Source organism: Macrosteles quadrilineatus, unplaced genomic scaffold, assembly GCF_028750875.1.
Source record: "Macrosteles quadrilineatus isolate MER2022 unplaced genomic scaffold, UCM_ALF_1.0 Scaffold_11__1_contigs__length_5352618, whole genome shotgun sequence".
Classification (NCBI taxonomy): Eukaryota; Metazoa; Arthropoda; class Insecta; order Hemiptera; family Cicadellidae; genus Macrosteles; species Macrosteles quadrilineatus.
In genome coordinates this window covers 658,730-671,534 of record NW_026542604.1, presented here as the reverse complement: position 1 = coordinate 671,534, position 12,805 = coordinate 658,730, and the positions used below count along the sequence as shown (strand labels likewise).

The 12,805-nt window shown below is 36.3% G+C and overlaps 1 protein-coding gene across 1 annotated transcript in view; it reads right to left on the bottom strand.

Annotated features, from left to right (window-relative positions):
• Nucleotides 1-12,805, bottom strand: part of LOC129004732 (proton-coupled amino acid transporter-like protein pathetic) — a 55,418-nt gene that overhangs the window by 9,416 nt on the left and 33,197 nt on the right. Inside the window, exons 3-7 of the mRNA XM_054433321.1 lie at nt 8,013-8,086; nt 6,830-6,946; nt 4,980-5,130; nt 3,677-3,798; nt 1,079-1,163 (exon numbers count right to left, since the gene is read on the bottom strand). Of these exons, the coding sequence (XP_054289296.1) occupies nt 1,079-1,163; nt 3,677-3,798; nt 4,980-5,130; nt 6,830-6,946; nt 8,013-8,086 (549 nt within the window). The remainder of the gene's footprint in view (nt 1-1,078; nt 1,164-3,676; nt 3,799-4,979; nt 5,131-6,829; nt 6,947-8,012; nt 8,087-12,805) is intronic.

Here is a 12,805-nt window from a genome sequence, read left to right as displayed (position 1 = left end):
GGTAACCAATGGTCATAGAGCAATGATTCAAAACACCAAATTGTTTGATTTTTTGAGCTGAATTCAATGGTGTAAATTAAAATTCGATTATTTTACACTGAAAAGAGTTATTATTAATTTAATGAATAGATGTCACACATGGCGGCCATCTTGGATTTACGACGTCATAAAAACCAAACCCCGCAATTTGAGGGTAAACACCCGGTACTACACCATTATGTGACATATAATAAAGAGATTCCACATAGTCACACATTTGCTTCACAAAAAATCCCACCGAATACAGTTTGCCCCCCATGAGTTAACTACACTGTACAGTAGCATGTGTAGCAGGTTGTTTGTTACTTATTTGACAAAGTGTTGAATATGTATTGTCTGAGCCGGTCGAACCAGTCAGATCTGAACGACAGGGAATTTACGGTACATTGTATCTCACACCAAATGACCCTTAATAGTTAACTCATTAAATACATTTAAATACATTTAATGAGTTAACTATTAAGGGTCATTTGGTGTGAGATACAATACACACCTGCTCGCAGAGCGTATAATAAATATAGTCGCCACTCCTATACCTACAGCTATACCAGTCGTGAAGCCGATTTCCGCCATCTTGGTAAGAGAGTCGGACTCGGAACTTAGAAAACACGGCGTCATTACCACTGTGTTATTCTATGCTACTTTATGAATTAGATGAAGATACCACTCCGAGGATACATATAGAACTACCCCCCCCCCCCCTTCGATATTGACCTAGGACTCTGCCCCGCGGGCTTTCAAAGCGCTGAGGTGAGAGTTTTAAAAGTAAATATTGATTGGTGGTTTCAATGGTAACAATAAAAAAAATGGTTTAAATGTAAATGCAGACCGGGCCGGCCGCCATCTTGGTACGAGAAGCCTGCTTCACTCCAGACGGCAAGTGCCACCTCTATATTTTATTCTATATTGCTGATGCAATATTGCACCTAACCATACAAAGCTGAAATATCACATGGAAAAAAAGACAATAAACAATCATTAAACTTTATATTAATAATGACCCAGACTACAATTAATCTTTTATTGTACAAGTACCGACCTGCTGGAAGTTGTTTCCTATGATGACAGTGTAGACACTGCAGGTCCCAAAATAGGATAGAAACAGACCCACCAGGATGGATACCCTGCGGGAAAACTTATTTAGTACCGTACACAATTTATGTTCAAATACAAAAATAGTGATCTTTATTAAAAATCTTAGACTGGGTGAAGAATTTAAATAAAGGTGTAAATATAGATGTAAATTGCACACAAGACCAATCAAGATAAAATTGGGAACCCTCGATTCACAGTCCTGCTCCTCACCAAGGAGACATAACCTTAGACTGCTCAGGCGTTGACATTCGTGATGGTCTATCGCACTTACAAGGCAGGTGAACATAACACAGACTTTTAAGTTAAACATACGTATATGTTGTCGGGAACAGTTATAGTTATATATTACCTAGCTGTTTTTGCTGAGCTATGTTTGCATAGTTGTAAGTGAAGGTTTTGAATTACTCCTGATTGTTGATGAATCAGCCATTTTTATTATTTTTAGCGAATTTCCCTATAGGGAAGTAGCTATTACCGTAGGTGGCACGGTAAGACCTAGACCCTGGACCGATTTACTTTTTCATTTTGATGTCCCCAGAGGCCAAAAACACCATTCGTTCAAATTTTTATATATGTATATATATATATATATATAGACTTGTATACAGGGTTGGGCAAAAGTGTGGATACCCCTAGTTAACTTTTAAACGCGTTGCAATAGGAAAACCAAACTCGGCACATATTTACAACATAAGAAATTTCACTTTTTCATCAAAGTTACAACTTTGCCCAAGCCCCCAAAATGGGGTATTTTGGGGGCAGCCCCATATTTTCAAATGTAAACACCTATCATGTGACCCATCATTTTAAAAGGTTTTTTAAGGGAAATTGAATGGCGCAAACCAGAGGTCAATATCCCACGCCTAATCAAAATGGCAGCCATTTTAATTATTTAAGATTAGCAATCATGATAAAGTCTAGACACCCCCGTTAACATTAAAAATTAAATATTTTAATACTGACCAAAAGGTGAATTCTCTTTTTTCATAAAGGTATGCTGAGTTCAGTTTTCCTGCTATAAACTGTTAAAAAATTAATAGTGGATATTCCAAAATGACTGCCATTTTGATTAGGGGTGCGATATTGACCTCTAGTTTGCGCCATTTATTTTGTCTTGAGAAACCATTTAAAATGAGGGGTCACATGATAAGTGTTTACTTTTAAAAATTTGGGGCTGCCCCCAAAATACCCCATTTTGGGGGCCGGGTACAAGTTCTAACTTAAATGAAAAAGTGCATTTTTTTATGTTGTAAACATGTGCCAAGTTTGGTTTTCCCACTGCCACACGTTATAAAGTTAACTGGGGGTGTCCAGACTTTATCATGATTGCTCATGTTAAATTAAAATGGCTGCCATTTTGATTAGGCGTGCGATATTGACCTCTGGTTTGCGCCATTCAATTTCTATTAATAAACCCTTTAAAATGAGGGGTCACATGATAGGTGTTTACGTTTGAAAATTTGGGGCTGCCCCCAAAATACCTCATTTTGGGGGCTGGGGCAAAGTTGTAACTTTGATGAAAAAGTGCAATTTCTTATGTTGTAAATATGTGTCGAGTTAGGTTTTCTTATTGCAACGCGTTAAAAAGTTAACTAGGGGTATCCACACATTTGCCCAACCCTGTATATATATATATACGTCCGTGAACGCGATAACTTGAGTAATTTTTGTCCGATTTTGATGAAATTTGGTTTAAAGGTGTAAAGCGGGATAAACTTGAATGAGTTCGCGAACCAGCACGATCGGACCATGGGAACGGGGCTTTTTGGGGGGTTTTATGGGGTAAAAATTGGTTTTTCTCACTTTTGACCCTCAAAACACAAAATTTCCCGATTTCTCTTTAGACCTTTTTAAAGAGCTTAAAAAAACAAATAATTTAGTATATAAAAGTATTTTTGTTCAATTATTAGTAACGGAGAAAATTAAAAAAATTGTAAATTTAAAATTCCCATGTTATTCTTATGGAGAATATTGTCAAATGTTGTAGTTTGCTTGTTTATGGATATATTTTGATCAAACTTGGCAAATTTATTTATTTTGTACTAAGCTATCAATATTTTACTCAAAAACACACTTTATTAGTTTCCTTGTAGCAGCAAACCTAGGTACTCGTTAAACCTAATGTTATTAAAATATATTTAACTGAAAATCAATTCAGACAAATGGAAATTCGCTTAGTCGGCAGGTTTGCTGCGGCGGGGGTATTTTGTTATTTTGTGTGTGTTTTTACTCAAGTGACATTTTTTACGTTTTAAAAGGGAACGGCCCAAACCCTGGTTTTGTTACAACGTTGACCTTTTTGTTAGATAGCCCATTTTTGTCATTAATTCATAGCCCAATGCCAGTGACCAATGGCATCTGGGTCTTGAAACGATCTCGCTTGGATTCGAACCAGCGACCTTCAGATTTGTAGGCGAGCTCTAAACACTTGACGGCCCAGACAATTAAGCCTTTGGGGCTTAAATAATCAGCTGATCATTATGGGTAAAATTCACTAAAACTCATTGTAAAGACAGGCAAAAATCTATTAACTCATAATTACCTTGCAAGCTTCGCAAACTTTCTCCCCCATGGTGGACCATGAGTGAACGCAGCTTCTCCCACATCAGCAAAACTCATGGCGGGAGTCCGTGTTTTGTAGTACAGCACATGAGCACACTTCACCTGTGGCAAAATCATCATGTAGCTCATAACTTTAGTTCAACAACCAGAATATTTATCACTTATTTTAAATTACCAAGATGCAAATTATCAAGGTTCAATATTATGCAACCAATAAATTTTGAGATCAGAGTTTGTTTTCTTTTTCACCACTGCGATAACTTTGATCTTTATTTATTTAACTTTTAATACAAACTTTAGCTAATAGAGGTTCTTTTGCATTGATTTCAACTTATTTTTTCCGAAGTCTTCCGGTTGTAGAAGGATTTGCCGCTGAGATGTCAGCGTTGCCCAGGGTGCGCCCGATTGTGATGTCGTTCTTAGCGTGTAATGGCACAGAAAACGTACTACTATAACCCAGAATGCCAACCGCATAGTAAAAAGCATTAAGCGGTTTGAGAGAGCTTTGCCTGTCAATCCGTAGGCAGCGCCACCAGCGTTGCTATGCTATTGCATGGCAACGCTGGTGGCGCTGCCTACGGATTGACAGGCAAAGCTCTCTCAAACCGCTTAATGCTTTTTACCATGCGGTTGGCATTCTGGGTATAGTAGCACGTTTTCTGTGGTAATGGTCACAATCTTCAGGGAGGCTCCTTCTGTGCACCCCACATCTGCTGATCTGTCCACGCCTAGACCAATAGTCTTGCACATTAGATGATCTTTTACAAGCGAATGACAAAGCCATATCGGTAGCTAATTTTTGGAAAAGCGAAGTCTGATTTCCGGACACGGAAAGTAAATAAGTAAGTATTTCAACTTATAGATATGCAGGGCCTATGTAAATTTGAGAGATTTCTAAGCTTAATCTTCTAACTATAGAGGTACTTGAAAAAAACTTGAATCAATCAAGGGTTCAAAGCTATTTGAGAGGTAGAAATAAAAATATAACATTTGAGAAATTATTCAGCATTGCCTCCAGGATTGATTTATGACAAAATAAATAGGTTTACGTGCCTTACGTAGTCAATCCTATTGTAGTCTCAGGCCCGAGACTAACCTAAGGTACGTAAACCTATTTATTTTGAGAAATTAGGGAAATACAAGAGAAATAAGTAAAATTTGACAATCAAGAATGTGTATTGTCTTTCCTCTGACTTTTTTTGTTAAATACATCTTTTTTCAAAATATATAAGGAAAATCTGTTTTCATTTTGAATTTCACTGTGTCTACCACTGTTTACTTACAACTATGTAAGCACAGTGCGTGCAGACGAGGGCGACTATGATGGTGAAGAATATTCCCATGGTGAGGCCAGCGTTTTTGAAAGCGATGGGCATAGCCAGGATCCCCGTACCTAGAGATGCCTTCAGTAGATGAGTCAAAGTGTCACAGTCTCTGTAAACAAATAAAGATTTGAACAAAACTGTACAGTAAACACACATTAGTACAGACATCAATTCTGACTTTTTTTTATTCAAAAAACTATTTAATATAGGCTAGCTGAATATTTACATCTAGTAGCATGCTGTTTTCTTTTTCTTAATCTTCACTGTCAGTGTGTATGTAACATTGTGGAAAGGGTGAGTGTTAAGTGAGAAATGTTTTCTTTTACATACAAAAAACTTGCCAAAACATACAAAGATGGAAATGTGAGAATGATAAGACCCACAAAAAAAGGGGGCTTACGATGTGTTCTTCTATTCACACTACAAATTAACATCACCACCTTCTTTTGTAAAGTAAAAAGCAACCTGTTATCATAAAAAACTTTTGGCCCACAGTGAGGTACCATGAGATAAATAGCTATGAATGTGCCCATAATACATACAAATAAGGACATCAACTGAAACTGAAAATTTTAAGCAGCACTTTCATTTATCTATGTTACCTAACTTGGACCACATAAAACATACTACTATAACCCAGAATGCCAACCGCATGGTAAAAAGCGTTAAGTACTTTGAGAGAGCTTTGCCTGTCAATTCGTAGGCAGCGCCACCAGCGCCTATGCTAAGTGCATAGCAACGCTGGTGGCGCTGCCTACGAATTGACAGGCGAAGCTCTCTCAAAGTACTTAACGCTTTTTACCATGCGGTTGGCATTCTGGGTTATAGTAGTATGTTTTCTGTGCTTGGACCCCCTATCCATCCAGTATTTTACTGAATAAGAATAAAGCCTGTTCTTCTTTGAACAGCAAGCAACAAAGAACATTGTCAAATGTTGTCAAATACCAAAATACACAAAGCATGACCACTCTAAACATCCTTGAATCATTTATCTTAAGCTACTAACAAGTTTGCTGCTGTCTTAATGTCGGTTTTAAAACATTACAAACTGTGTGAAGATACATTACATAATATATTTACCTTTACTGAATTTCTGAGTATTATCAACTCAAGGAAAATTTGCTTATATTTTTCACATTTAAATGTTTTTATGCAAATCTGTTAAAGTGTTATCGCAAAAATATACCTCCAGAGTAATATATAATTTAATTACTAGGACCGAAAGTGGCATTTTCCGGTGCGCGCCCAAGTTTTTGTGTGAGGCGAAGCCACACACATGGAACCCCAATTTCACGTGCAAGGTGAAGCTGAGGACAGGAATAATGGAGCAAGTGCCGGATAATAGCTTTTGGTAGGAGTTATGAACGATACTTTTCATCACGAAGCAAAAATACAAAAAAATCCCAACTGTGCCACTCAAAAGCAATCTATTCTCTGAAGTGTGTTATGTGACCTTCTATTGTGTATCCATTAGCTCCTGGACTCTAATTTTTACAGGTAAGCTAGCTAAGCTTTATTTGATTACAAAACAAATCTATAGTAAAGCATCACATCTTTGAAATCGCTTTTGATTTCCATTACAATCTCTCTTTTCTATCTAAATGGTTATGATTTGAAAATAACAGGAATACACCTGACAAAATTAATTAACAGCTGTGTTTTTGTCACTGAAGCCGAAAATATCAGTTTTGAGCCAAGATTGCAAAACGCTGCTTTTGGTCAGGGATATGAAGATCCTAACAAAAAGGTAATGCATATTGTGTTGAATAACTGAGAATTTTGTATTAGCACTTTTGTGAAATACTTACGATGTAGGATGCTCCACCTTCCTCTCTTTGAACGGATCGTAGTACTTCCCATCTATACTGTTGAGACGCTCTGCTTCCAAATCTCTCGTCTTGGCTGGAGAAACTGAGATCTTGTATCTACAAAACACCCAGCTATTAAATTATCTATAATAAATCGTACAGCCAATTAAATAACCACTTCCTTGCCAGCATTGGAAACTTTTAAAACTAAGTTATTCTGCTAGATATACAAATGAAGTTTCTATTTAAATTTTACATGTTGAATTTGGTGAAATACTATACAGAATAACTAGTTTACTATAATAAACTGCTAGTCCAATGAAACAAATGCTTAAATCCAATGTCTACCTTGAAGTTCTTTTCTTGGGTTGTATTAAACAACTGCAGTATCAAAAGAATTGTAAAAGTTATTAATAATTTGACAGTCATTACAGTGGATGAATATTGTAATATCAAAATCCATAGGCCTTTTATATAAAAAATTAGAAGTATATCGGAAGAGTTGTCTGCAATAAGCAATAATCATGAGTAATTTGGTATCATTTCATGACTAAAACACAGTCACACACATCCTTTGGTATCATAAGAAACTGAGTCATAAGAAACCGAGAGAAAAGAGATGATAGACAAGTTATTTTGACAAAATTTGTTTATGAACCAATTAATTAATAAAGGCATCTAGAACAGCTAAATAAAATTAAAAAATAGTTTTCTCTTAAGGTTTTGACTGGGGAGCGAGCTGGTCTAGTAGTTAGAGCGCGGGTCTTCGGTCCCTGAGGTCCTGGGTTAAAATCCCGCCAAATCATCAATGGATTTTATCTTATTATTGGATAATACCGCAACCCCTAGGTCTAGCCTGAAGTAATGTGTAAAACAATTCCAGGCTCGTGCCTATAGCGTCCTGGAAAAAACTTTTGACCACTTGACATTATTTTGACCATCCAGTGAAAACCTTATTTCAATCCCTTTGCCTTTCCCGAAAAAACAAACCAGACTAATGAGATGAGGTGTGAAACGTAGTTTAATTTAGCCAAACTCACCCACTCAACTGATAAAAATAACAGATTTCTCTCGAATATGATAACTTTTTCATTAAACTATTTTATTTTGAATACAGATTTTTAATCGGAGCTGTCTTGTCTCCTGGTCTAGGTCCATAATTTTACATAAAAAAAATACTCACTTGTCTTTGATGTTAGATCCATCTTTGGGCAAAAATGTTTCCATTTCCGTCATATTGGCTTGTCCGTTGGTAGCCTGAAAAATAGAAATACAGTACTGTATTATATCATATCTCTCTGCAAATAAATAGAATATACGTCAATTTCAACGGAAATATATCGTGCATGCTTATACCTACATTACTATCAAATTAATCATTATTAATTTATATTTTATACTCAACTCATTGCCTCTCTTTCATAAAAAAATAATTGCAGGTCCAGGCATTTTATTTGAGTTTTTTTCCTTTTATTGCCATTTTTACGTTGTTTGTGAGTGAGCTCTAAATCCTGGTTTTGACACTATCTATTGTCAACTCCAATTTTTAATAGGTAACATATGTTTTTTTTTTAACAAATTCCAAAACGAGTATTTTTTATTCAACTCATCTATGCATCCAGGTAGGCCTATTTATACGTGTCCTTTATATTTGTTATTAGTATATTTTGTGCAGGTTTTATCTGAAAGTAAGGGTATTTATTATTGGTGTAATTAAAAAGCATGAATAAAGCTTCGCAAAGTTATGTGATATAAAAAATTTTGATTTCATGTAAGGAATGGCAACAACTAATACTACTACCTATGCAACAATCAACCATAATAAACAATCAACCATTCTGAAACACCGAATTTAAGCTAAATGGTTCATGTTGCCTTGCTTCACCAACCTAGGATCATAACTGAGCCAGGTAACACCCTAAACAATTACTTTAGCATAATACACAGATTGAAGTGTATGTTCAGATATGTGTATGATTGTAAGTCTAATGTTCCAAAATCTGCTACCGTACATTATTAATTCATCAAGACGTGAATGATGGCTGAGTAGAGCGTCCTATGTGAGAGGTTGGCAGACTGTTTTGTATGATACACACTAAAACAATCAGAAAGTACTACCAAGAACACTACCGAATGACAAAATCTCTCCTCAGAAGGATGGCAGAGTAGTGCAGCCTATGTGAGAGGTTGGCAGACTGTTTTGTATGATACACACTAAAACAATCAGAAAGTACTACCAAGAACACTACCGAATGACAAAATCTCTCCTCAGAAGGATGGCAGAGTAGTGCAGCCTATGTGAGAGGTTGGCAGACTGTTTTGTATGATACACACTAAAACAATCAGAAAGTACTACCAAGAACACTACCGAATGACAAAATCTCTCCTCAGAAGGATGGCAGAGTAGTGCAGCCTATGTGAGAGGTTGGCAGACTGTTTTGTATGATACGCACTAAAACAATCAGAAAGTACTGAAGCACTACGGAATTACAAAATCTCCCTATACTGTACAGACGGGTTGTGTCAATGTACTCGCTTCCGTTCCGTGTCATACAAAACGGAAAAAGTGTAGAATTCAATTGATACCTAGTTCCCAAGAGGAGTGTCGGATAACAATCCAACTGCATAGCATATCTGCGGTGTGTGCCTAAGTTCGAAAATTCTTAAAATATAAAGATGCAGTAGCCTAAACAGCACCCTTGTGTGCTAAAAAGTAAAAGCTCCGTAGCTCAGAAATCAGTCTTTGTATATCAGCAATCCGCATTCATAAAGCGTCATGTGAAAATGTAACTGAACATAAAACAACACGGTAGCTGGGAGATGTAAGCTCCACGTATTACAACGAGTGCCCTACACAGGCTTTGCGTGATCATGTTCACCACATGTTGAGGTGTTATCTAACAACTGACAACTGATAACGATACATCTAATGAACCCTGATAAGCGATACACGGGGGAGAATTTTGTGACACCAACATGTGCTAAAAGATTAAATGTTCATCACTTCGATGATATATTCCTCGGTGAAAACTGTCAAGATAGTGAAGGGAAGTTATACTGCGTTATTGAAGTAGGCTACTGTTGGATTAGGTATTGCAAACAACTACACTACACTCATCTAAAATTAATTCGTCTTTATGTCCACATTTAAGTATCTATCTATATCTATAAAAGAGGAACTATGTATGTGTGTATGTATATATGTATATACGTTATGGACTCCGAAACCGCTCGACAGATTGTAATGAAACTTTCAGGCATTATTAAGCATCTTTCAAGGATGGTTCGAGTGAAGTTTGGTGCAGATCTGTCAAAAGGGCTCTGCCCCAGAGGGTTTTAAGTGGGCCAATGTCAGACTTTTTGATCTACAATGTTTACAAATAAATATTATTTAAAAGCAGATGTTTACTTTCACCAACTGTTTTGTAGGTTTGAATAATTAATTACAACATTCTGTATTAGCATTAGTCATTATTTGAAATAGTGCCACAGTGTTTCTACAGAGTGCATCACAGAAAACTATTTTACTTTTGAATAAGTCCAAATGTATTAAACCCCAATCGCAGCACACCTGTGCACTTAACAACGTTTAAATTCTCCAACGTTAAATATTAAAACATAAAAACCTTTATTAAAGTATTATAAACAATAAAAGGGATGACTTTTTAAATTTATGACAACAGCTAATTTGCAACCAAAAGGTGAGTGAGCGTAGCGAACGAACATCAACCTGGAGGCGAGTTAGCGTAGCGAACGAGCTAACCTGAAAACAAGTGAGCGCAGCGAACGAACTTCAACCGGGACGTGATTGAGCCATGCGAATACTTATGAAGTTAAACGGGGCAAAGCCCGCGGGTACAGCTAGTAGGCCTATATGGTACGAAGCTGGCATTTATAGGTGCTTTCAATTTAATAATTCTGGTTAAAGAAACAGGTGGCATTTAGTCAATATCAAAGCTCCACATAAATTCGCTCCATGCTACAACTACCCTGCAATTAATTTAAACTTAAAATACGTACTTGCATTGTTATAACTGAAAAAATATGGTTAAACTGGCCGTTTATAATAGTTAAAAGTGTTTTAAATTTCTCGAAATATCAAGGAATAAATAGTACACATTAAACCCAACTTCATACAACGGACGTAGTTATACTGTAAAATTGTGAAATATAGATTGGATCTGAAAGGGATTTTTTATTTTGCAGCTGAACTCTAATCGTGAACCAATCAACAGTGGACGAAATGAAAAGAATCGCAAACCAACTGGTTGAAACTTTTAAATACGAGCAACAACTCGGTTTGATGGGATTCTTTCAATGTTTACATAATTTGGTCCCATGCATTACTCAATTTTATACAGTGCTAAACACCAATTTAAAATAATTAATCAGTAGCCATATGGTCAGTGCGGCTTGGCTTATACACATGTTCACGCGAGGATGACGTCACAAGAGTAGTTAGTCACTGTAGACCCAAATCAATATATGCGGCGTCCAGGCGTCCACAAACAGTCAAATTTACTACTATAGCCGAAATTATCTTAGTTTGTGTCTGACTAGCTGACAAACTTCTGCCCCGGTTATTAATGTACACACAAGAAATCTTCGACTAATCAAGACCAAAGAGGTCGCAAGACCAAGAGAGAGAACTTATGAATAATTAGATTAGATTTATGCGAAGCAGACAAACGAGAATGCGAATTTTAAGGCGAATAAATATAAATGGATTAGTTTTGAATTAATGAGATGATAGCTTTACTACTAAGAATGTATAGATTCATCAGCCAGACAGGATAATTATTAATACTCCAATGATAAGGGACAACAGGGGACAACTGGGTTTAGTTTCGAACCATCAATCAAAAGCTGACTTCTTAGAATCGGACCGAAAATATTCTGATAACCAGGCAATCGAATCAGGCAATTGCTGTTCTACTCAGCCACCCAGCTAAATATTGTATGCTAATTTTCTACACCGGTAGGGATATCGAACTCTTGCTATCGTAAATCATAATATTCATGCATGAACTAGGTTGAAAACCTTTCTGAAGTCCTTTCAATATCTATGAATTTTAAGGGTTTTACTTGCACTTTTCGTAGGTTTATCCTTTGCAAGCTCTGCAACTGCCTAAGGTTTAATGCCGTGAAGTTATGCTTAAGTTATGAGCTTGATTTTTGCCACAAACCAAACGTATCATTGATGTAATACATACATAAATACATTGAGATCAATACTAGACGGAAAAACAGATCTTTATTATAAAACATCAAACACATTAGCCATCTGCTTGCGCTTGTTGGGTGTGGCTTTGCTTATTCGTGTTTTAACGTTCCGATATAGATTAGGTAGTCATGAGTGAGATGAGAGTATTTTCTAAAGTTACATGGACATTTTACGACTTTTTTTGTGAGTTTGCAGTTTTATGAGTACGTTTTTATATTTGCTAGTTTAGTACCGGTACTATTGCATGATTTTTATGAAACAAGTTAAAATACTAAGTAACAATGCTTTAGTAGTTCAGTTTGACTTAAACCATAAACCTAAACTGTTGAAATAGTTATACAAGTCAGAAACTGTAGGTACAATGAAAACTCAACGATTCCAGTGCCATCAAATGTCGTCGTCTAAAAACAAACAAACTCCAGCTTGCTGTGCATGGACAGAATATTTATAAGTCTTCACTACATTTACATAAGAACTATTTAACATGCTCATAACGTAGATACTATGTTACAAAACTGTACCATTAGGACAACTCATTCCTATGTTACAGCTGTTTTGAGTAAAATGACCGTAGTTGAATTTTATTGAGCCATCAAGTCTTTCAAATACGCCCACCTTAACCAAGCCGAACTGAAAGGATGACTTATTGAGAACTATACAGAATCATCTTTTACTTCACACTAAACTATTATTAACTATTATTCTATCATACTGAGAGGGAAAGCAGATGTACAGCATTGCACTTTGCGGAG